We start from the raw sequence: 23,324 nt of genomic DNA on the forward strand, positions 1-23,324 counted from the left end.
TCTCCGGTCTCTCTTTTCTCTCTATCGCGCCCTCTTTCTGTCTCTCTTTTCTCTCTATCGCATCCTCTTTCTGTCTCTCTTTTCTCTCTATCGCGCCCTCTTTCTCTTTCTGTCTCTCTTTTCTCTCTATCGCGCCCTCTTTCTCCGTCTCTTTTCTCTCTATCGCGCCCTCTTTCTCTGTCTCTCTTTTCTCTCTATCGCGCCCTCTTTCTCCTGTCTCCTCTCTCTATCGCGCCCTCTTTCTCTGTCTCTCTTTTCTCTCTATCGCGCCCTCTTTCTCTGTCTCTCTTTTCTCTCTATCGCGCCCTCTTTCTCTGTCTCTCTTTTCTCTCTATCGCGCCCTTCTTTCTCTGTCTCTCTCTTCTTTCTCTCTTTCTTCTTCTCTTTCTCTATCGCGCCCTCTTTCTCTGTCTCTCTTTTCTCTCTATCGCGCCCTCTTTCTCTGTCTCTCTTTTCTCTCTATCGCGCCCTCTTTCTCTGTCTCTCTTTTCTCTCTATCGCGCCCTCTTTCTGTCTCTCTTTTCTCTCTATCGCGCCCTCTTTCTCCTGTCTCTCTTTTCTCTCTATCGCGCCCTGTTTCTTCTGTCTCTCTTTTCTCTCTATCGCGCCCTTTTTCTCTGTCTCTTTTCTCTCAATCGCGCCCTCTTTCTAGCTCTGTTTCTTTCGGTCTCGCCCGTCTTTCTTCCTTACGTTTTCCTCCTTCTCTTTCGTTCCCGTTTTCCTCTCTCTCTCGTTCCTCTTCTTTCTTCCTTACGTTTTCCTCGTTTTCTCCTTCTCGTTCCTCCCTCTCTTCTTTCCTCCTCTCTCTTTCTTCTTCTTTCCTTACGTTTTCCTCTCTCCTTCTCGTTCCTCCACTCTCTCTTTCTTCCTTACGTTTTCCTCTCTCCTTCTCGTTCCTCCTCTCTCTCTTTCTTCCTTACGTTTTCCTCTTTCTTCTCTTCTCCTCCTCCTCTCTCTTTCTTCCTCTTCCTTCTCTCTCTCTTTCTTCCTTACGTTTTTCCTCTCTCCTTTTTCCTCTCTCTCTTCTTCATTCCTCCTCTCTCTGTCTTTCCTTACGTTTTCCTCTCCTTCTCGCTCCTCCTCTCTCTCTTTCTTCCTTACGTTTTCCTCTCTCTGTCGTTTTCCTTCTCGCTTTTCTTTCTTCCTCGTTTTCTCTCTTTCCTTCCTCCTCTCTTTCTTTCTTCCTTACTTTTTCCTCTCTCCTTCTCGTTTTCCTCTCCTCTCTTTCTTCCTTACGTTTTCCTCTCTCCTTCTCGTTCCTCCTCTCTCTCTTTCTTCCTTACGTTTTCCTCTCTCCTTCTCGTTCCTCCTCTCTCTCTTTCTTCCTTATGTTTTCCTCTCTCCTTCTCGTTCCTCCTCTCTCTCTTTCTTCCTTACGTTTTCCTCTCTCCTTCTCATTCCTCTCTCTCTCTTTCTTCCTTACGTTTTCCTCTCTCCTTCTCGTTCCTCTCTCTCTCTCTTTCTTCCTTACGTTTTTCCTCTCCTTCTCGTTCCTCCTCTCTCTCTTCTTCCGTTTTCCTCTCTCCTTCTCGTTCCTCCTCTCTTTCTTCCTTACGTTTTTTTCCTCTCTCCTTCTCGTTCCTCCTCTCTCTCTTCTTCCTTACCTCTCTCCTTTTCCTCTCTCCTTCTCATTCCTCCTCACTCTCTTTCTTCCTTACGTTTTTCCTCTCATTCTCGTTCCTCCTCCTCTTTCTCTTTCTTCCTTCTCGCTCCTTTCCTCTCTCCACGTTTTCTCGCTTCCTCCTCTCTCTTTCTTCGTTTTACTCTCCTTTTTCCTCCTCTCTTTCTCATTTTCCTCTTCCTCCTCTCTCTCTTCTTTCCTTACGTTTTCCTCTCTCTCTCCTTCTCTTTCTTCCTTACGTTTTTCCTCGTTCCTCTCTCTTTCTTCTTTCTTCCTCCTCTCTTTCTTACGTTTTCCTCTCTCCTTCTTTCTTCCTTCGTTTTCCTCTTCTCTCTCCTTCCTTACTTACATTTTTTTCTCTCTCTTCTCTTCCTCCTCTCTTTCTTCCTCTCTCTTTCTTCCTTACGTTTTTTCATTCCTCTCCTTCTCTTTCTTTCTCTCTCTCTCTCTTTCTTCCCGACGTTTTCCTCTTTCCTTCTCGTCTTCCTCCTTCACTCTCTTTCTTCTCTCTTACTCTCTTTCCTCTCTTTCTTCTCGTTCCTCCTCACTCTCTTTCTTCCTTACGTTTTCTCTCTCATTCTCGCTCCTCCTCTCTTTCTTCCTTCCTCTTTTCTCCTCCTCTTTCCTCCTCTCTCATTCTCTTTTTCCTCCTCTCTCTCTGTCTTTCCTTACGTTTTCCTCTCTCCTTCTTCGTTCCTCCTCTCTCTTTCTTCCTTCGTTTTCCTCTCTCCTTCTCTCCTCCTTCTTCCTTACGTTTTCCTCTCTCATTCTCGTTCCTCCTCTCTTCTTACGTTTTCCTTCCTCGACGTTTTCCTCTCCTTTTCCTCCTTCTCCTTCCTCGTTCTCTCCTCTCTCTCTTTCTTCCTTACGTTTTTTTCTTCTCTCTCCTTCCTTATGTTTCCTCTCTCCTTCTCTTTCCTCCTCTTTCTCTCGTTTTTCTTCCTTACGTTTTTTCCTCTCTCTCCTTTCGTTCCTCCTCACTCTCTTTCTTCCTTACGTTTTCCTCTCTCATTCTCTTCCTCCTCTCTTTCTCTCGCTCTGTCTCTTTCTTCCTTACGTTTTCCTCTCTCCTTCTCGTTCCTCCTCTCTCTCTTTCTTCCTTACGTTTTCCTCTCTTCCTTCCTCCTCTCTCTCTTCCTCTCTCTTTTTCCTATGTTTCTCCTTCTCATTCCTCCTCCTCTCTCTCTTTCATCCTTACGTTTTTCTCTCCTTCTCTCTCATTCTCTTTCCTCCTCTCTGTCTTTCCTTACGTTTTCCTCTCTCCTTCTCTCCTCTCATTCCTCCTCTCTCTCTTTCTTCCTTACGTTTTCCTCTCCTCGTTCCTCCTCTTTTCTTCCTCTCTCCTTCTCGCTTCCTCCTCTCTCTCTTTCTTCCTCTCTCTCTCTCTTTCTTCCTTACGTTTTCCTCTCTCCTTCTCGTTTTTCCTCCTCTCCTCTCTCTTCTTCCTTACGTTTGTCCTCTCTTCCTTCTCTCTTCCTTCCTCCTCTCTCTCTCTATTCTTCCTTACGTTTTCCCTCTCATTTTTCTCTCTCTCTTTCTTCTCGCTCCCTTCTTCATTCTCTCTTTCTTCCTTACATTTTCCTCTCTCCTTCTCTTCTTTCCTCCTCTCTTTCTTCCTTACATTTTCTCTCTCTCTTTCTTCTCGTTCCTCCTCTCTCTTCTTCCTTACGTTTTCCTCTCTCCTTCTCGTTCCTCCCTCTTTTTCTCTCTCCTTCTCGTTCCTCCTCTCTCTTTCTTCCTTACATTTTCCTCTCTCCTTCTCGTTTTCCTTCCTCCTCTCTCTCTTTCTTCCTTACGTTTTCCTCTCTCCTTCTCGTTCCTCCTCTCTCTCTTTCTTCCATTTTCCTCTCTCCTTCTTCGTTTTCCTCTCTCCTTTCCTCCTCTCTCTCTTTCTTCCTTATGTTTTTTCCTCTCTCTCTTCTCGCTTTTCCTCTCTCCTTCTTCCTCCTCTCTCTCTTTCTTCCTTACGTTTTCCTCTCTTTCTTCCTTCGTTCCTTCTCTCCTCCTTCTTCATTCCTCCTCTCTCTCTCTTTCTTCCTTACGTTTTCTCTTTCTTCTCCTTTTTCCTCTCTCCTTCTCATTCCTCCTCTCTCTCTTTCTTCCATCCTTACATTTTTCTTCTCTCCTTCTCTTTCCTCCTCTCTTTCTTCCTTACTCTTTTTCTTCCTCTCTCCTTCTCGTTTTCCTCCTCTCTCTCTTTCTTCCTTACGTTTTCCTCTCTCCTTCTCGTCTCCTCCTCTCTCTCTTCCTTACATTTTCTTCTCTCCTTTTTCTCTCTCCTTCTCGGTTCCTCCTCTCTCTCTTTCTTCCTTACGTTTTTCCTCTCCTTCTCGTTCCTCTCTCTTTCTTCCCGTTTTCTCTCTCTCTCCTCTTTCTTCCCGTTTTCCTCTCTCATTCTCGTTCCTCCTCTCTCTCTTTTTTCCTCTCTCTCCTTCTTCGTTCCTCCTCTCTCTTTCTTCTGTTTTCTTTCCTTCTCGTTCCTCCTTTCTCTCTCATTCTCGCTCCTCTCTCTCTCTCTTTCTTCCTTACGCTCCTCCTTCTTCGTTTTCCTTCCATTTCCTCCTCTCTCTGTCTTTCCTTACGTTTTCCTCTCTCCTTCTCGTTCCTCCTCTCTCTGTCTTTCCTCCTCTGTTTCATTCTCCATCTCTCCCATTCTCTCCCCTTTCTTCTCTCTCTTCCTGCCTCGCACTCTGCCCTGCCTCGTTAGTTTCCAGTTCAATATGGCTCTCATTCATAGACACCCACACTCAAATGCTAATGCTTCATGAATATTTACAACCCCCCTTGAAAATTGATATGCACGTATAGGCTGTTATTGTGGCCTATGGATGGCTTATAACATAAGTTGATATAGCCCCCCATTCCCTGAGTAATGAGCGACCATTAGTATTCAAAGGGGTAAAAGTGCCATTATATACTGCTGCGATATTGACTCTGTCACACACTTATGCTAAGATTCATTAGCTGCAGCCATTTTTTGTCCAGAGTTCATAACTCACCTTTCAGGCACTGGGGTGCAACTGGGGAAGAGGGGAAATACCTTATCCAGATGAAATGCTTTCCCTTCCCTCCTCCTGCACTCATCCCAGAGAGAGATAATAGATTGGCTCTCTGGGCAGTTAGCAGAAATCTTAACAATAGTGGGAGATAGTGTTTTTATTTTCCCCTCTACGGCCATCTGTCTACAGGGCTCAAAGAGGCTGATGTTGTTTACACAATATGCAAACCTACTCTGCCGCTGTCTCTCTTTCTCTCTGGGCTCACTCACTCACTCACTCACTCACACACACACACGCGTGTGCGTGCGTCATTCCCTTAAAATAAGTGGAAGGAGGACACTCAAACAGCTCTCATCCCTTTTTCCAGCACTCAATCATCTGGTCCTCCAAATACAAAAACCCAACAATTTCATTATTGCTTTTGTTTGCTTTATGTTGCTCCTCCAGTTCATTGTTTAATTTTCACCGTTGGTTTTGCTTTGTTTGTTTTCTGTTGTCCCTGCTGCTCCCAAGCCTGCCCCTAGCCTGGGTGTGCCCGGCAGCCAGGGGGCAGGGAGGCTGGTCCGGCCAGGCCTTTTGCCCCTTTCTGCTGGGTAAGACTGGGGCTCTGGCCCCATCAGAGTAGTGAACAGACTCATCCTTCATCAACTGCAGTGTGCTGCATAAATAAATCTTAGATCATCATCATGCTCGTCCTCACCCTCTGTTAGCCCGCCTAGCTCTGTGTCTCTCTTTCTCACTCTCGCTCTCGCTCTCTCGGTCTCTCTCTCGCACTCTCTCTCTCACTCTCTCTGTGGCTGTCTCTCTTGCTCTCTCTCTCTCTGTGGCTCTCTTGCTCTCTGTGGCTCTCTCGCTTTCTGTGGCTCTCTCTCTTTCTCTCTCTCTCTCTGTGGCTCTCTCTCTCCGGCTCTCGCTCTCTTTCTCTCTCTCTCTCTGTGGCTATCTCTCGCTCTCTCTTGCGCTCTCTCGTGTGTCCTCTGCTCAGGCCTGGGTTCAGTAGTATTTCCTGACTACCTGTCCTGACCTGGAGAAACTTCTGGCCTTCGTCACAATGCCACCAGTGTCAGAACTCAAATTTGAAATTTGACCTTAAGTTTTCGATTCCAAAACCATGATCTTCCTTTGAATTGACTGCGAGTGCCTGGTGGAAAAACCAAGATCATTGCTGAGCCCAAGCTTCAATCATGAAGTGTGATGTGTCAACTGTTCTGTCTATAGACTGGGTTACTGTAATAGAACTGCTTTTGAGAGTTTTTTTTCTTTCTCCCTTGCTCTGGACTTTTTGGAGTTTGTGCAACCAATTTCCTGTGGTTAGCTACCGGCCCCTACTCTGTCATGGTAATGTTGTTAGCTACCTGCCCCTACTTTGTCATGGTAATGTGGTTAGCTACCTGCCCCTACTCTGTCATGGTAATGTGGTTAGCTACAGGCCCCTACTCTGTCATGGTAATGTGGTTTGCATGGTAATGTGGTTAGCCCCTACTCTGTCATGGTAATGTGGTTAGCTACAGGCCAATACTCTGTCATGGTAATGTGGTTAGCTATGTGGTTAGCTAATGCCCCTACTCTGTCAGGCCAATACTCTGTCATGGTAATGTGGTTAGCTACAGGACCCTACTCTGTCATGGTAATGTGGTTAGCTACCCCTACTCTGTCATGGTAATGTGGTTAGCTAGAGGCCCCTACTCTGACATGGTAATGTGGTTAGCTACCGGCCCCTACTCTGTCATGGTAATGTGGTTAGCTACAGGCCCCTACTCTGTCATGGTAATGTGGTTAGTTACAGGACCCTACTCTGTCATGGTAATGTGGTTAGTTACAGGCCCCTACTCTGTCATGGTAATGTGGTTAGCTACAGGCCCCTACTCTGTCATGGTAATGTGGTTAGCTACCAGCCCCTACTGTCATGTAATGTGGTTACTCTGTCATGGTAATGGCCCCTACTCTGTCATGGTAATGTGGTTAGCTACCAGCCCCTACTCTGTCATTGTAATGTGGTTAGCTACCAGCCCCTACTCTGTCATTGTAATGTGGTTAGCTACCAGCCCCTACTCTGTCATTGTAATGTGGTTAGCTACCAGCCCCTACTCTGTCATTGTAATGTGGTTAGCTACCAGCCCCTACTCTGTCATTGTAATGTGGTTAGCTACCAGCCCCTACTCTGTCATTGTAATGTGGTTAGCTACCAGCCCCTACTCTGTCATTGTAATGTGGTTAGCTACCAGCCCCTACTCTGTCATTGTAATGTGGTTAGCTACCAGCCCCTACTCTGTCATTGTAATGTGGTTAGCTACCAGCCCCTACTCTGTCATTGTAATGTGGTTAGCTACCAGCCCCTACTCTGTCATTGTAATGTAAGATGGCGGAGTAATCAACAAATCTCCCAAACTGACAAGAACCATATCTCTTTCTCTCTTTTTCTCACTCTTTCTCTTTCAGACCTCTTGCCTAAATTTAGCTTCAGTGAAAAATTATACAATCTATGTCCAATAATGAGACTCCCAATGCTGTACTCATAGTACCCAATACTCATAGTACCCAATGCAGTGTAGATCCCCTGGTAGATCCCTTGGTGGGCCCCCTCCTGTTATTCTATCCCTATGATTAGTTTGTGGTTAGATTGCAGTGTAGACAGGACGGTGCGTGTGTATTAACCGTGTGTGTGTCTGTTCTGCAGTATGAATCATCAGGTCCAGGTCTGATCAGCAGCCGACTGAGAACAACACTGAACAGAATCCAGGAGAGCCTCATCCAAATGGTAGGATAATAACTATTTCTCTATCTCTCTCTCCCTCTCTACCTCGCCCCTCTGTTCCCTCTACCTCACCCCCTCCTCTCTCTCTCTCTACCTCGCCCTGCCTCCTCTCTCTCTACCTCGCCCTGCCTCCTCTCTCTCTACCTCTCTACCTCGCCCTACCTCCTCTCTCTCTCCCTCTCTACCTCGCCCCTCTGTTCCCTCTACCTCACCCCCCCCTCTCTCTCCCTCTCTACCTCGCCCCTCTGTTCCCTCTACCTCAACCCTCCTCTCTCTCTCCCTCTCTACCTCGCCCCTCTGTTCCCTCTACCTCACCCCCTCCTCTCTCTCTCCCTCTCTACCTCGCCCCTCTGTTCCCTCTACCTCACCCCCTCCTCTCTCCCTCTCTACCTCGCCCCTCTGTTCCCTCTACCTCACCCCCCTCCTCTCTCCCTCTCTACCTCGCCCTCTGTTCCCTCTACCTCACCCCCTCTCCTCTCTCCCTCTCTACCTCGCCCCTCTGTTGCCTCTACCTCACCCCCTCCTCTCTCCCTCTCTACCTCAACCCCCTGTTTCCTCTACCTCACCCCCTCCTCTCTCTCTCTCTACCTCACCCCCTCCTCTCTCTCTCCCTCTCTACCTCGCCCCTCTGTTCCCTCTACCTCACCCCCCTCTCTCTCTCTCTACCTCGCCCTGCCTCCTCTCTCTCTCTCTACCTCGCCCTGCCTCCTCTCTCTCTACCTCGCCCTGCCTCCTCTCTCTCTACCTCGCCCTGCCTCTCTCTCTGTTCCCTCTACCTCGCCCTGCCTCCTCTCTCTCTCTACCTCGCCCTGCTCACCCCCTCCTCTCTCTCTCTACCTTGCCCCTCCTCTCTCTTTCTCTCTCTCTACCTCGCCCCCTTCCTCTCTCTTTCTCTCTCTCTACCTCGCCCCATTCCTCTCTCTTTCTCTCTCTACCTCGCCCCCTTCCTCTCTTTCTCTCTCTCTACCTCGCCCCCTTCCTCTCTCTTTCTCTCTCTCTACCTCGCCCTGCCCCCTCTCTCTCTACCTTGCCCCCTCTCTCTTTCTCTTTCTCTCTCTACCTCCCCTTCCTCTCTCTTTCTCTCTCTAACTCGCCCTGCCTCCTCTCTCTTTCTCTCTCTACCTCGCCCCCTTCCTCCTCTCTCACTACCTCGCCCCCTTCCTCCTCTCTCACTACCTCGCCCCTCTGTTCCTCTCTCACTACCTCGCCCCCTTCCTCCTCTCTCACTACCTCGCCCCCTTCCTCCTCTCTCACTACCTCGCCCCCTTCCTCTCTCTTTCTCTCTCTCTACCTCACCCCCTCCTCTCTCTTCTCTCTCTCTCTACCTCGCCCCCCTCCTCTCTCTTTCTCTGTTCTCTACCTCGCCCCTTCCTGTCTTTCTCTGTTCTGTTCCTCTACCTCGCCCCCTTCTCTCTCTTTCTCTCTCTCTACCTTTCCCTCCCTCTTTCTCTTTCTGTTCTCTCTACCTCGCCCCCTTCCTCTCTCTTTCTCTCTCTCTACCTCGCCCTGCCCCTCTCTCTCTACCTTGCCCCCCCTCTCTCTTTCTCTTTCTCTCTCTACCTCCCCCTTCCTCTCTCTTTCTCTCTCTAACTCGCCCTGCCTCCTCTCTCTTTCTCTCTCTACCTCGCCCCTTCCTCCTCTCTCACTACCTCGCCCCCTTCCTCCTCTCTCACTACCTCGCCCCTTCCTCCTCTCTCACTACCTCGCCCCCCTTCTCTACCTATCTTTCTCTCTCTCTACCTCGCCCCCTTCCTCCTCTCTCACTACCTCGCCCCCTTCCTCTCTTTCTCTCTGCCTATCCTCACCCCCTCCTCTCTCTTTCTCTCTCTCTACCTCGCCCCCCTCCTCTCTCTTTCTCTCTCTCTACCTCGCCCCCTTCCTGTCTTTCTCTCTCTCTACCTCGCCCCTTCCTCTCTCTTTCTCTCTCTCTACCTTTCCCCCCCTCTTTCTCTTTCTGTTCTCTCTACCTCGCCCCCTTCCTCCTCTCTCACTACCTCGCCCCTTCCTTCCTCTCTCACTACCTCGCCCCCTTCCTCTATCTTTCTCTCTCTCTACCTCGCCCCCTTCCTCTTCTCTCACTACCTCGCCCCCTTCCTCCTCTCTCACTACCTCGCCCCCTTCCTCTCTCTTTCTCTCTCTCTACCTCACCCCCTCCTCTCTCTTTCTCTCTCTCTACCTCGCCCCCTCCTCTCTCTTTCTCTCTCTCTACCTCGCCCCCTTCCTGTCTTTCTCGCTCTCTACCTCGCCCCTTCCTCTCTCTTTCTCTCTCTCTACCTTCCCCCCTTTCTCTTTCTGTTCTCTCTACCTCGCCCACTTCCTCTCTCTTTCTCTCTCTACCTCGCCCTTCCTCCTCTCTCTCTACCTCGCCCCTGCCTCTCTCTGTACCTTACCCCCCTCTCTCTGTACCTTACCCCCCTTCTCTCTCTCTCTATCTCACCCCCTCCTCTCTCTCTACCTCGCCCACTCCTCTCACTCTACCTCGCCCTGCCTCCTCTCTCTCTACCTCGCCCTGCCTCCTCTCTCTCTACCTCGCCCTGCCTCCTCTCTCTCTACCTCGCCCTGCCTCCTCTCTCTCTACCTCGCCCTGCCTCCTCTCTCTCTACCTCGCCCTGCCTCCTCTCTCTCTACCTCGCCCTGCCTCCTCTCTCTCTCTCTACCTCGCCCCTTCCTCTCTTTCTCTCTCTCTACCTCGCCCCTTCCTCTCTTTCTCTCTCTCTACCTCGCCCCTTCCTCTCTCTTTCTCTCTATCTACCTCGCCCTGCCCCCTCTCTTTCTCTCTCTCTACCTTGCCCCCCTCTCTCTTTCTCTTTCTCTCTATCTACCTCGCCCTGCCCCCCTCTCTCTCTACCTTGCCCCCCCTCTCTTTCTCTTTCTCTCTCTACCTTGCCCCCCTCTCTTTCTCTTTCTCTCTCTACCTCGCCCTGCCTCCTCTCTCTTTCTCTCTCTACCTCGCCCCCTTCCTCCTCTCTCACTACCTCGCCCCTTCCTCCTCTCTCACAACCTCGCCCCCTTCCTCCTCTCTCACTACCTCGCCCCTTCCTCTATCTTTCTCTCTCTACCTCGCCCCCTTCCTCTCTCTTTCTCTCTCTCTACCTCGCCCCCCTCCTCTCTCTTTCTCTCTCTCTACCTCCCCCTTCCTGTCTTTCTCGCTCTCTACCTCGCCCCCTTCCTCTCTCTTTCTCTCTCTCTACCTTGTCCCCCCTCCTCTCTTTCTCTACCTCGCCCTTCCTCTCTTTTTCTCTCTCTCTACCTCGCCCCCTCTCTCTCTACCTCGCCCTTCCTCTCTCTTTCTCTCTCTCTACCTCGCCCCCATTCCTCTCTCTTTCTCTCTCTCCTCGCCCCTTCTCTCTCTTTCTCTCTCTCTACCTCGCCCCCTTCCTCTCTTTCTCTCTCTCTACCTCGCCCCTTCCTCTCTTTCTCTTTCTCTACCTCGCCCTGCCCCTCTCTCTCTCTACCTTGCCCCCTCTCTCTTTCTCTTTCTCTCTCTACCTTGCCCCCCTCTCTCTTTCTCTTTCTCTCTCTACCTCCCCCCCTCTCTCTCTCTTTCTCTCTCTACCTCGCCCTTCCTCTCTCTTTCTCTCTCTCTACCTCGCCCCATTCCTCTCTCTCTCTCTCTCTACCTCGCCCCTTCCTCTCTTTCTCTCTCTCTACCTCGCCCCCTTCCTCTCTTTCTCTCTCTCTACCTCGCCCTCCTCCTATCTCTCTCTCTACCTTGCCTCCCCCCTCCTCTCTCTTTCTCTTTCTCTCTCTACCTTGCCCCCTCTCTTTCTTCTCTCTTTCTCTCTACCTCCCCCCTTCCTCTCTCTTTCTCTCTCTACCTCGCCCTGCCTCCTCTCTCTTTCTCTCTCTACCTCCCCCCCTTCCTCCTGTTCTCACTACCTCGCCCCCTTCCTCTTCTCTCACTACCTCGCCCCCTTCCTCGATCTTTCTCACTACCTCGCCCCCTTCTCTCTCTTTCTCTCTCTCTACCTCGCCCTGCCCCCTCTCTCTCTACCTTGCCCACCCCCCACCACACACACACACAGACACATACACACATATTCTCCCTATCACGGCTTCCACGCCATGGAAGTGTGCTGTTTAGGTAAGTGATCTGAAGAGTCTCCTGCTACAGGCCTCTCTTCTCTGTCTGTGCCTCCATATCCATATTGCCCTCAATTTCACATATAGTACAATGTAATCCAGGCTTCAATTCAACCTTTAACTGAACCATTTGTGTTGACTGCTTCCTCAGAAAAAATGAATTATGCTTTTCTCTTTTGCTGCTCATTGTATTTGATAAAAGGCATCTGAAAAAGAGGAAGTGACCAGAAGATTATCACACATTGCTTCTAACGACAAATGGAACTAAGTGGAGGTCATTTTTGTCTTTTATGTCATGGAGCTGTGTGTTTCTATCTTTCCATATCTTCTTCTACTCCCGTAGGAACACATCTTTGAAGCAGCTCTCACGGCTCTAAAGTAGCTCAGAGTTGTTCACTCAGTGTTTCTCTCTCACTTTAAATAGATTCTCTGGTACTTTTGTATCCTTTAGCCAGTAGTTCTTCAAGTAGCGCTCATTAGCCAAAAGTGTTACCCGAAAATGACGTTCTATGTCACATATGTGCACCACGTCATTGCTCTCTCTCTTTGTCACGCTACTGTGTGTGCATCTTGCTAGTTGTCACTCAAATGGTGAAGGGCTGAAGCTTGTTGGCTAGAAATCAAATTGCTTGGGGGCTGACCCACGTGGGGGAAAATGTTGGGGAAAGGGCGCCACACATTTACATTTGTACATTTTAGTCATTTAGCAGACGCTCTTATCCAGAACTACTTACAGAAGCAATCAGGGTTAAGTGTCTTGCTTGAAGGTACATCGACAGATTTTTCACCTAGTCGGCTCAGGGATTCGAACCATGAACCTTTCGGCCCGATGCTCTTTTAACCACTAGGCTACCTGCCGCACAGCTTCCAGAAAACAGTCTTTTTCAAACTAGGGATTCCATGGGTAATTAAGGTAAGACAGTATTTCTGCTCATAGATTTTGCATGTATGAAATACACATTGACACTTCCATGCCCAAAGCAGGAGGTTTAAGAAAGACTTACTAGTCTCTAAAGTTCCGGAATATGTCTTATAAGAAGTCTGAGGTGAACCACTATGTCCTGAGGGGGGAACATTCTGAAAGGGACAGTCACTTTGTGACAGGTTGTCAATGGTCACCAAAGTGTTATGGTGTAATTTCGGTCTGTATATCATTCAGTCGATGGCTGTGAGAGGTCATGAAAGGTCACGGGTGAGTTCTCAGTCTTCATTCGGTCCATCTCATACACCATGTTTCCATACACATTTTTTATGTGAGTAAAGTCATACCTTATATATATTTTTTAAAGTCTTGACAGCTGTGATTGAAACGGTACAATTTTATAAATGCTGACAGATAATTTGTTGCCTCGACCTGGTGGGATGCTTTTGTGTAAAATGAATTATGCGGGAATTGGCGGTGGCCTTTTTTGCGCAAATATTGATATAACCATGAAATCAAAGTTAACTTGGAGTCACACGATGACATGTTGTGTGGTCCTCCCACTCCGACTCGTCACGAAAGCATACAGTTTATTAGGCTGCAGATGAAATAAGTTATGATGAACTTCACAGGGTGGTGAAAGTGCAAGGTGATGAGCTTGATGCTCCTTTCCAGTAATGTCGATATAATTCTGGTGACATAGTGATCAATGTTTGGCTGCCATTTGACAAATAAAAAGTATCCCACTCTTATCCACAATAGTCTAGTAAAATAGTCTACCTGTCGTAAGATAGTCTACCTGTAGTAAAATCAGTAGTGAAATAGTCTACCTGTAGTGAAATAGTCACATGTAGTAAAATAGTCTACCTGTAGTGAAAATAGTCTACCTGTCGTAAAAATAGTCTACCTGTCGTAAAAATAGTCTACCTGTCGTAAAATAGTCTATGTAGAAACAGTCTACCCCGTCGTGAAACGGTACCTGTCGTGAAACGGTCTACCCCGTCGTGAAACGGTCTACCCCGTCGTGAGACGGTACCCCGTCGTGAAAAACCCCGCCGTGAAACGGTCTACCTGTCGTGAAACGGTCTACCCCGTCGTGAAATCTACCCCCGTCGTGAAACGGTCTACCCCGTTGTGAAACGGTCTACCCGTCGTGAAACAGTCTACCCGTCGTGAAACAGTCTACCCCATCGTGAAACAGTCTACCCGTCGTGAAACAGTCTACCCCATCGTGAAACAGTCTACCCGTCGTGAAACAGTCTACCCCATCGTGAAACGGTCTACCCCATCGTGAAACAGTCTACCCGTCGTGAAACAGTCTACCCGTCGTGAAACAGTCTACCCGTCGTGAAACAGTCTACCCCGTCGTGAAACAGTCTACCCCGTCGTGAAACAGTCTACCCCGTCGTGAAACAGTCTACCCCGTCGTGAAACAGTCTACCCCGTCGTGAAACAGTCTACCCCGTCGTGAAACAGTCTACCCCGTCGTGAAACAGTCTACCCCGTCGTGAAACAGTCTACCCGTGAAACAGTCTGAAACAGTCGTGGAACAGTCTACCCCGTCGTGAAACAGTCTACCCCGTCGTGAAACAGTCTACCCCATCGTGAAACAGTCTACCCCGTCGTGAAACAGTCTACCCCGTCGTGAAACAGTCTACCCGTCGTGAAACAGTCTACCCACACTGTATCAGCGAGCTTTTGGCTATAGAGCGCAGGTGCCAAAACCAGAGGAGGCACATTTGCTATTTAACGCAACAGTTTGTGACCAAACTATCAGTAGAGTTGAAAATGAGATGGAAACACATTGAACTTGACATTTGTTTGGTAAATGAAAACTGGAGCTGAAAGTACTTGTTGTGTGTACTACGTCATCACGCACAGATTTTTATCCACGATAAGTCAGTTGGTGGAAACTTACCACTGGTGGGAAAATTCAAATATTTTCATTATTTGGATATTAGAATATTCACTTGGATGGAAACCTAGCTCTAGACACTATGGGTGAGATAACGTGATCAGAATGGAAAGTAAATGCAAGTAAATGCAATTGAATTGTCATTATATTAATCTGTTGTAGCTGATTAGTTTACCAGCCCTGAAGCTAGTCTTGTTGCTGTTAGCAGATGAAAACTGTCAGCCCTGAAAAACATGTTTTGGCACACACAGACATGGTCCAGTACATCCCTGTTCTCTGTTTACAGTGGGGAGGAGGGATCTCTCTGTCAGGGCTGTTAGATCACATGACCATGGACATGGAACGCTGAGAGGAACAGACAGATGGGTGATCGGGGCTGTGAAAACCGCATCAGGGCACAAACACATGTCAGATCAGGGGAGGGGGAGAGAGGCCGGGTGGGAGATCCACTCTTCTCAGGAGACCAAAGTGGTGTGAGGCCGTTTACACAGATGGAGCATAATTATGATGCTTGACTGCCGTTTGACAACCCAGTCCACTTGATTAAGAGCTATTTAAAACATCCTCGCTTCAGCGGGCGACAGAAACACAGAGTTCTCTGGTCTCTCTATCGACTCATTCTATTTCCATTCTCTCCAATACAACTCCTTTTTTCTTACTTTCAAAAATATTGGAAAAGGCTTTTAGTCTTTCGCCGAAATCTAACGTTATTTTAGTTTAGGTCAATTAATCATACATTGCTTTAGATATGCCCTGCTTTATTTCCCCAAAAGTTCTCTCTCTCTCCCCCTGTCTCTCTCTCTCTCCCCCTCTCTCTCTCTCTCTCTCTCTCTTTCTCTCTGTCTCTTTCTCTCTGTCTCTTTCTCTCTGTCTCTTTCTCTCTGTCTCTTTCTCTGTCTCTCTCTCTCTTTCTCTCTCCCTGTCTCTCTCTTTCTCTCTCTCTCCCTGTCTCTCTTTCTCTCTCCCTGTCTCTCTCTCTCTCCCCTGTCTCTCTCTCTCACCTGTCTCTCTCTCTCCCCTGTCTCTCTCTCTCCCCTGTCTCTCTCTCCCCCTGTCTCTCTCTCTCTCCCCCTCTCTACTTGAATCCTTTAATTAAATTACTAATAACGTTTGCATGTGTACTGTGTACCAGCTCTGTGATAATTAAGAATCACGGTCAGGGTTTGCATAAGCAGTGTGCATTAATTTACAGTGATAGTATTTAAACTTTATTACCGTTAATTTACAATCTCCCCTGGCATAATTACAAAAAGGGACATTGATATTTATAAACACACACACACACACACAAATGGATAAACACACGTGCACACACACCTAGAGGGTGAGACCTCATTTGTAAACGCATTATAAAGTTAATTACGCGTCATATTTCAATTTGCAGAGAAATCCTTGTGGTTTAGCCCTCATTTGCTGCCTTGACATGATTTTCTTTAAAAATCCCTTCTCTCATAATGACTTTGATGCCAATATGAATGGCAGTCAGCCCGTTGGGATCCATCTCAATCTCCATGTCTAAAACACCAGACTGGCTGCTCTCCCACCAGCCTCTCAGGAGAACTAAGTCTGCCCCCTCTGTTTCTCTCCTTCTCTCCATTTCATCACTTCTTTCTAAACCACCTTTTGCAAAACTCTTAATGTTCTGTACATACACTAGGCTCTAGAGAAGTTTTTCCCTTGTTCTACACAGCTTTTCCAAAGCCATGACTCCCTCTTAAAACGATGGTCAAATGTCCAAACTGCCAGTCTGAGCACCAGGCCACAAATTCAACCATGCTGTTCCACTGACACTTTATGGAGCTCAATTTGATTGACCCCAGTCCCTAGCCACCCATTACGCCTTCCAGAAAGGCTTGGATGCGGCTAACACTAGCTAGCATTTCAATCAAAATCCCCCCCCCCTGTCTGCATCTCTCTCGTGTAATCTCTCTCGTGTAATCTCTCTCGTGTAATCTCTCTCGTGTAATCTCTCTCGTGTAATCTCTCTCGTGTAATCTCTCTCGTGTCTCTCTCTCTCGTGTCTCTCTCTCGTGTGTCTCTCTCTCGTGTGTCTCTCTCTCGTGTGTCTCTCTCTCGTGTGTCTCTCTCTCGTGTGTCTCTCTCTCGTGTGTCTCTCTCTCGTGTGTCTCTCTCTCGTGTGTCTCTCTCTCGTGTGTCTCTCTCTCGTGTGTCTCTCTCTCGTGTGTCTCTCTCTCGTGTGTCTCTCTCTCGTGTGTCTCTCTCTCGTGTGTCTCTCTCTCGTGTGTCTCTCTCTCTCGTGTGTCTCTCTCTCTCGTGTGTGTCTCTCTCTCGTGTGTGTCTCTCTCTCGTGTGTGTCTCTCTCTCGTGTGTGTCTCTCTCTCGTGTGTGTCTCTCTCTCGTGTCTCTTGTGTCTGTCTCACATCGATTATCCCTCTGTGATGATGCTGTCCAGCTCCTTAACCAACCTACTGAGCTGGCTTTGGACACACTTTATATGTGCTGCAGATAGAGTAAACAGCAGCCGTGTGTGTTGAATCAGCCACTTCAAACAAACGCCTTTTTATGTCTTTACCAGGGTTAGATTTTGTTGGGGGTTTTCCCAGACACAGATTAGTCCTGGATTAGGTTTATTTTTGTGTCCAGGAAACCAGCACATAAAGGTTTGAAGGTTAGGCTGCTACCTGTCAGCTCAGCACCAAGGAGGGGGGTGGTAGTGATATTCAGTGTTGGTGAATGGGGGCTCTGGGGCTGGTTGGAGGTTGTGGCGGTGACAGGAATCAGGTCTATCCAAGGTTATTTCTCCTCCTTAGAGACCCGGAGAGACATCCCTATGGGCCCCAGGAATGTGGCAGCCAATGGCGTGCTGAGCTCTCCAAATCCCAGCTCGCTCACGAGTGTACGAGCACGCACAAACACACGGACCACAGAACATGCATAAACTCGAAGACACATGCGCACACACAGACACACACACACATTTTTTGATTCTCATCTCACTCACACATCTCTTTCCTTCGTCTGACAGCTCGGTGGTTAACTTAAGCATGTGGTGGGGTTGCGCTTCGCCACGCTGAGGCTTGGCACCGCCAGCTTCACGGCCCGGCACGGCCCCTCTCGGGGGGCACAGATTAACGGTCTCACCACGCCTCCTCAGTGCTGAGTTACTGCATTAGAGACTACATTTGCCTACCGCCTGCTGTCCCCTCGCTTTCGGTTTGAATATGGTCGCCCAGGGGGTAGTCTCAGTGTATGGTGATTATGAGGTTTGATGTGGGGTTCATTTAGCTGCCGTCACGCTGACAATGCACCCCAGGTCAGAGGGGCTAACTGTAGGAGCGCTGGGAAGGAGGATTTGAATTCTAGTGCTGTCGTCGTAACAGTTATTTATGGAGGAGAAGGGTTTTGTTACGGTGGAAGTAAGTAGAATTGTTGGTGGTTGTAGAAATAGTAAGGATATAACAGGTTGCATTGAAATAGATGAGCCAGTCTGCAGTGTACACACACACACACACTGTCCGTCTAAATGATGAGTTGAGAGTTTCGCTAGTTTGTCATACATATTGATAGCCATTCACTAGGTCATAGAGTACAGACAGCCCCGATACAGGGCAGATAGTCCTCTAGGACCCGTGACTCAACACCTCTGAGAGACTGTTGTCCTAAAGTTAACCCAGAGTTCTGTTGAATGACTCACTGCTACAGTTGTGGTGAGAAGCTGATTTGCATTTCAGTGATTTAAATGCTTTGTTCTTTCCCCCTATCCTCTTCATTAAAATAACAGCGTATTCCGTTCTCTTTTTTAAAATCCAGCTGATTTAAATTCTCCCTCTCCAACAGAGCAGCAAATAGGCTCTGGCTCTGTGGGATTCCTGGAAGGTTCATCAGGCAGAATGGAATCTGGGTATTTGGTAATAAACAGTGAGATGATATCACCCTAAAGGGTAACAGATCCATCCTCCGCTTTCAGAGGAGGAGCTGCCATTGATGATGGTGGGCTGTATCTCACAGAGCAAATGATAGCTCTAATTCCTTATGACATTCATCTAGTGATAAGTTAATTTATGATATTACCAGCGGATGAAGGAACTGGTGGCGAGATACACTTGACATTAATTGCCAAGCTACCGGGCGTCCCCACGCATTTTTTAATTTGCCACGGGCGGAATACGGAGGAGAATATTTTCAGGGCCTCTAAGAGGGTTTCAGAGACGCTAAAAGATCACATTTCTTCCTCATACTAAACTTCCTTTGTCAAAAGGGTGATTAGGTAATTATGAAGCCCTAAATGTTGTTTAGTTTTGTTGTGGAGTGGAAGAACAGAGTCTACTTCTTAAACTGCAAGGCTTTCTGGGAAACTATTTTTTTTTACCAAGGCCTGAGACTGTTTCCTCGAAATTAGTTTCAACCAACAAGTTGAGTAGTTGTTTTTTTCCCCCTCAGTCCTCAGTTCCCTTAGCCGGTGGTGAAACTGAGACTCCATTTTTTCTTTCTGGTTTAGAGTTCCACCTGGCTCAGTGATGGGTCCACTGCAGCGTGAGTAGTGAGGAGAGTAGTGCAGACGTCCCTCCCCTATCCCCAGGTGTGGGCCAAGGGCCGTGGCATGAGCCAGGGATGGACAACCGCTCCAATGCTCCAGCCGTTCCAGCAACAAGCATGACAGATTGCTTTCAAACGGCTCGCCCCAATAATTCTTCAGGCAGCACCTCAGTCAACTGTTCACACAACAAATCATGACGCCTCCACTCAGACGGAGCCCAAAAATAATAGTAGTTTTCTTCAGCAGGGTTGGCCAGCCTGATTCAGCAAGCACTTCAAAAGAACTCCGCCCAGCACCGAGCCAAGGCCAAAACTCTGGGCCTGTTCTGCAGACCGTCGGTTGAATTGCAGCGGTGTAAATATAGATGATTAAATGATGCCACATGAGCCGTCCCAAGGCCAATTATCATTGTCAGTGGGTGGGTCTGAGTCAGTGTGTGTTTCCACACGTGCTACGGTCGGATTTACAAAACAAAATGAGGGGGAATGTTAGCTTTATACAAGCTACACCACAGGTATGTGTTGTCAAAGTCTGGGTAGTGCCTATTGCAATACCAACGTAAATGGATTGTCAGAATGAAAGCCAACATAGATAAGCAGTGAACAGACTGTGGAGACCTCCTGGTACTGTAGATCTGGAATGATGTTTGAGACTTGAAATCAAGCAGAGCCCTGCTAGTCCATCTGAAGTAGGCAGTATACCGTAGAGAAGGTTCACAGAGGTTCCAAAACTGTGGGCCTCTACGGTGGTCCTCCCCCTTCCAAAATAATAAGATACACACTACTGGCCACAAGTAATGGACTGTCATTTATCTTTGCTTATTTCTCATGCCATAATATTGACTCGGTCTTTTGCCAAATAGGGAGGTCTTCTGTATACAACCCTACCTAGTCACAACACAACTGATTGGCTCAAATGCATTAAGAAGGAAAGAAATTCCACAAATGAACTTTTAACAAGGCACACCTGTTAATTGAAATGCATTCCAAGTAACGACCTCATGAAGCTGGTTGAGAGAATGCAAAGAGTGTGCAAAGCTGTCATCAAGGCAAAGGGTGGCTATATGAAGAATCTCAAATATAAAATATATTTTGATTTATTTAACACTTTTTTGGGTTACTACATGATTCCATAGTTTTGATGTCTTCACTATTATTTAACAATGTATAGAATAGGAAGTAAGTCTGTTTGTGTGTAATTATTATTGTAATAATAAATTGAGGAACTCAGTCCGGCTTTTAACTTACTCTTGAACATTGTAGTAGTAGAATGCAGAAGAATGTGATTTTGAAATTCGTCATCAGTTCCTCTTCGTCGTGTTAGTCATTGCATACCTTAGAACAGTGTTTCCCAAACTCTGTCCTGTCCCCATTTTAAAGGTCTGTGTACTGTAGAGAAGGATCATTCTAAAGGTCTGTGTACTGTAGAGAAGGATCATTCTAAAGGTCTGTGTACTGTAGAGAAGGATCATTCTGAAGGTCGGTGTACTGTAGAGAAGGATCATTCTAAAGGTCGGTGTACTGTAGAGAAGGATCATTCTAAAGGTCGGTGTACTGTAGAGAAGGATCATTCTAAAGGTCGGTGTACTGTAGAGAAGGATCATTCTAAAGGTCGGTGTACTGTAGAGAAGGATCATTCTAAAGGTCGGTGTACTGTAGAGAAGGATCATTCTAAAGGTCGGTGTACTGTAGAGAAGGATCATTCTAAAGGTCGGTGTACTGTAGAGAAGGATCATTCTAAAGGTCTGTGTACTGTAGAGAAGGATCATTCTAAAGGTCTGTGTACTGTAGAGAAGGATCATTCATAGGGTTTTTGTAGGTGGATGTATGGAGAGGGACATACAGTAGCATGCTCCATATAAACATGTTTTTATCCTTCAATATGACTCCAATAAAATTGTATTTGTCGCTTAATCGTGAAATACTTGCTTACGAGCTCTTCTCCACGATGCAGAGTTAAAAAATAGTCCGAAAAATAGAAAGTCAAATGGTAACATGGGGAATAAAATACACAAGAATGGTGCTACAGTATATACAGCGAGTACCAGTATCAGATCAATGTGCAGAGGTACGAGGTATTTGAGGTAGATATGTACATAAGGGCAGGGTAAAGTGACTAGGCATCAGGATAGATAATAATAAGGTACTTTAGATATGTACATAAAGGCAGGGTAAAGTGACTAGGCATTAGGATAGATAATAATAAGGTACTTTAGATATGTACATAAAGGCAGGGTAAAGTGACTAGGCATTAGGATAGATAATAATAAGGTACTTTAGATATGTACATAAAGGCAGGGTAAAGTGACTAGGCATTAGGATAGATAATAATAAGGTACTTTAGATATGTACATAAAGGCAGGGTAAAGTGACTAGGCATTAGGATAGATAATAATAAGATACTTTAGATATGTACATAAAGGCAGGGTAAAGTGACTAGGCATTAGGATAGATAATAATAAGGTACTTTAGATATGTACATAAAGGCAGGGTAAAGTGACTAGGCATTAGGATAGATAATAATAAGGTACTTTAGATATGTACATAAAGGCAGGATAGTAAAGTGACTAGGCATTAGGATAGATAGATAATAATAAGGTACTTTAGATATGTACATAAAGGCAGGGTAAAGTGACTAGGCATTAGGATAGATAATAATAAGGTACTTTAGATATGTACATAAAGGCAGGGTAAAGTGACTAGGCATTAGGATAGATAATAATAAGATACTTTAGATATGTACATAAAGGCAGGGTAAAGTGACTAGGCATTAGGATAGATAATAATAAGGTACTTTAGATATGTACATAAAGGCAGGGTAAAGTGACTAGGCATTAGGATAGATAATAATAAACTTTAGATATGTACATAAAGGCAGGGTAAAGTGACTAGGCATTAGGATAGATAATAAAGGTACTTTAGATATGTACATAAAGGCAGGGTAAAGTGACTAGGCATTAGGATAGATAATAATAAGGTACTTTAGATATGTACATTAAAGTGACTAGGCATTAGGATAGATAATAATAACTTTAGATATGTACATAAAGGCAGGGTAAAGTGACTAGGCATTAGGATAGATAATAATAAGGTCCTTTAGATATGTAAAGGCAGTAAAGTGACTAGGCATTAGGATAGATAATAATAAGATACTTTAGATATGTACATAAAGGCAGGGTAAAGTGACTAGGCATTAGGATAGATAATAATGACTTTAGATATGTACATAAAGGCAGGGTAAAGTGACTAGGCATTAGGATAGATAATAATAAGGTACTTTAGATATGTACATAAAGGCAGGGTAAAGTGACTAGGCATTAGGATAGATAATAATAAGGTACTTTAGATATGTACATAAAGGCAGGGTAAAGTGACTAGGCATTAGGATAGATAATAATAAGGTACTTTAGATATGTACATAAAGGCAGGGTAAAGTGACTAGGCATTAGGATAGATAATAATAAGGTACTTTAGATATGTACATAAAGGCAGGGTAAAGTGACTAGGCATTAGGATAGATAATAATAAGGTACTTTAGATATGTACATAAAGGCAGGGTAAAGTGACTAGGCATTAGGATAGATAATAATAAGGTACTTTAGATATGTACATAAAGGCAGGGTAAAGTGACTAGGCATTAGGATAGATAATAATAAGGTACTTTAGATATGTACATAAAGGCAGGGTAAAGTGACTAGGCATTAGGATAGATAATAATAAGGTACTTTAGATATGTACATAAAGGCAGGGTAAAGTGACTAGGCATTAGGATAGATAATAGGAGTAAAATAAAGAACAGATTAGTAGAAGCAAATGGTGTGTGTGTGTGTGTGTGTGTGTGTGTGTGTGTGTGATATTTAGCAATCTTATGTTTTGGGTATGGAAGTGTTCTCTGAGCCTGTTGGTCCGATAGCCAACTCTCCTGTACCGTTTGCCGGATGGTAGCAGAGTGAAGTCTGGCTTTGGTGGCTGGAGTCTTTGGCGATTTTTCAGGCCTTCCTCTGACACCGCCTGGTTTAGAGGTCCTGGATGGCAGGGAGCTTGGCCCCAGTGATGTACTGGGCTGTCGGCACCATCCTCTGTAGCACTTTGCGGTCGAGGGCGGTGCATTTGCCACACCAAGGAACTTGAAGCTCTGGACCCGCTCCACTACAGACCTGTCAATGTGAATGGGGGCGGCTCTCCCCTCTTTCTTTAGTCCACAATCAGCTCCTTGGCCTTTCTGACGTTGAGGGAGAGGTTGTTGTCCTGGCACCACACTGGTAAGTCTCTGTAGGCTGTCTCGTCGCCGTTGGTGATCAGGTCTACCACCGTTGGTGTGTCGTCAGAAAAATTGATGATGGTGTTGGAGTCGTGCTTGGCCACACAGTCATGAATGAACAGAGAGTACAAGAAGAGACTAAGCACACACCCCTGAGGGGCCCCCATATTGAGGATCAGCATGACAGGGGTGTTGTTACTCATCCTTACCACCTGGGGGAGGCCAAGGATCCAGTTGCAGAGGGAGGGGTTCAGTACCAGGGTCCCCAGCT

The 23,324-nt window shown here is 46.6% G+C and overlaps 1 protein-coding gene across 1 annotated transcript in view; it reads left to right on the forward strand.

The window, feature by feature from the left end:
* The window catches only part of LOC124018030 (syndetin-like), a gene marked incomplete at its 5' end in the record, with an annotated part of 108,068 nt that overhangs the window by 20,050 nt on the left and 64,694 nt on the right, over positions 1–23,324 (forward strand). The window contains 1 exon segment of the mRNA XM_046333282.1: positions 7,298–7,378. Within this exon segment, the coding sequence (XP_046189238.1) occupies positions 7,298–7,378 (81 nt within the window).

Source organism: Oncorhynchus gorbuscha, unplaced genomic scaffold (assembly GCF_021184085.1).
Source record: "Oncorhynchus gorbuscha isolate QuinsamMale2020 ecotype Even-year unplaced genomic scaffold, OgorEven_v1.0 Un_scaffold_38:::fragment_2:::debris, whole genome shotgun sequence".
Lineage (NCBI taxonomy): Eukaryota > Metazoa > Chordata > Actinopteri > Salmoniformes > Salmonidae > Oncorhynchus > Oncorhynchus gorbuscha.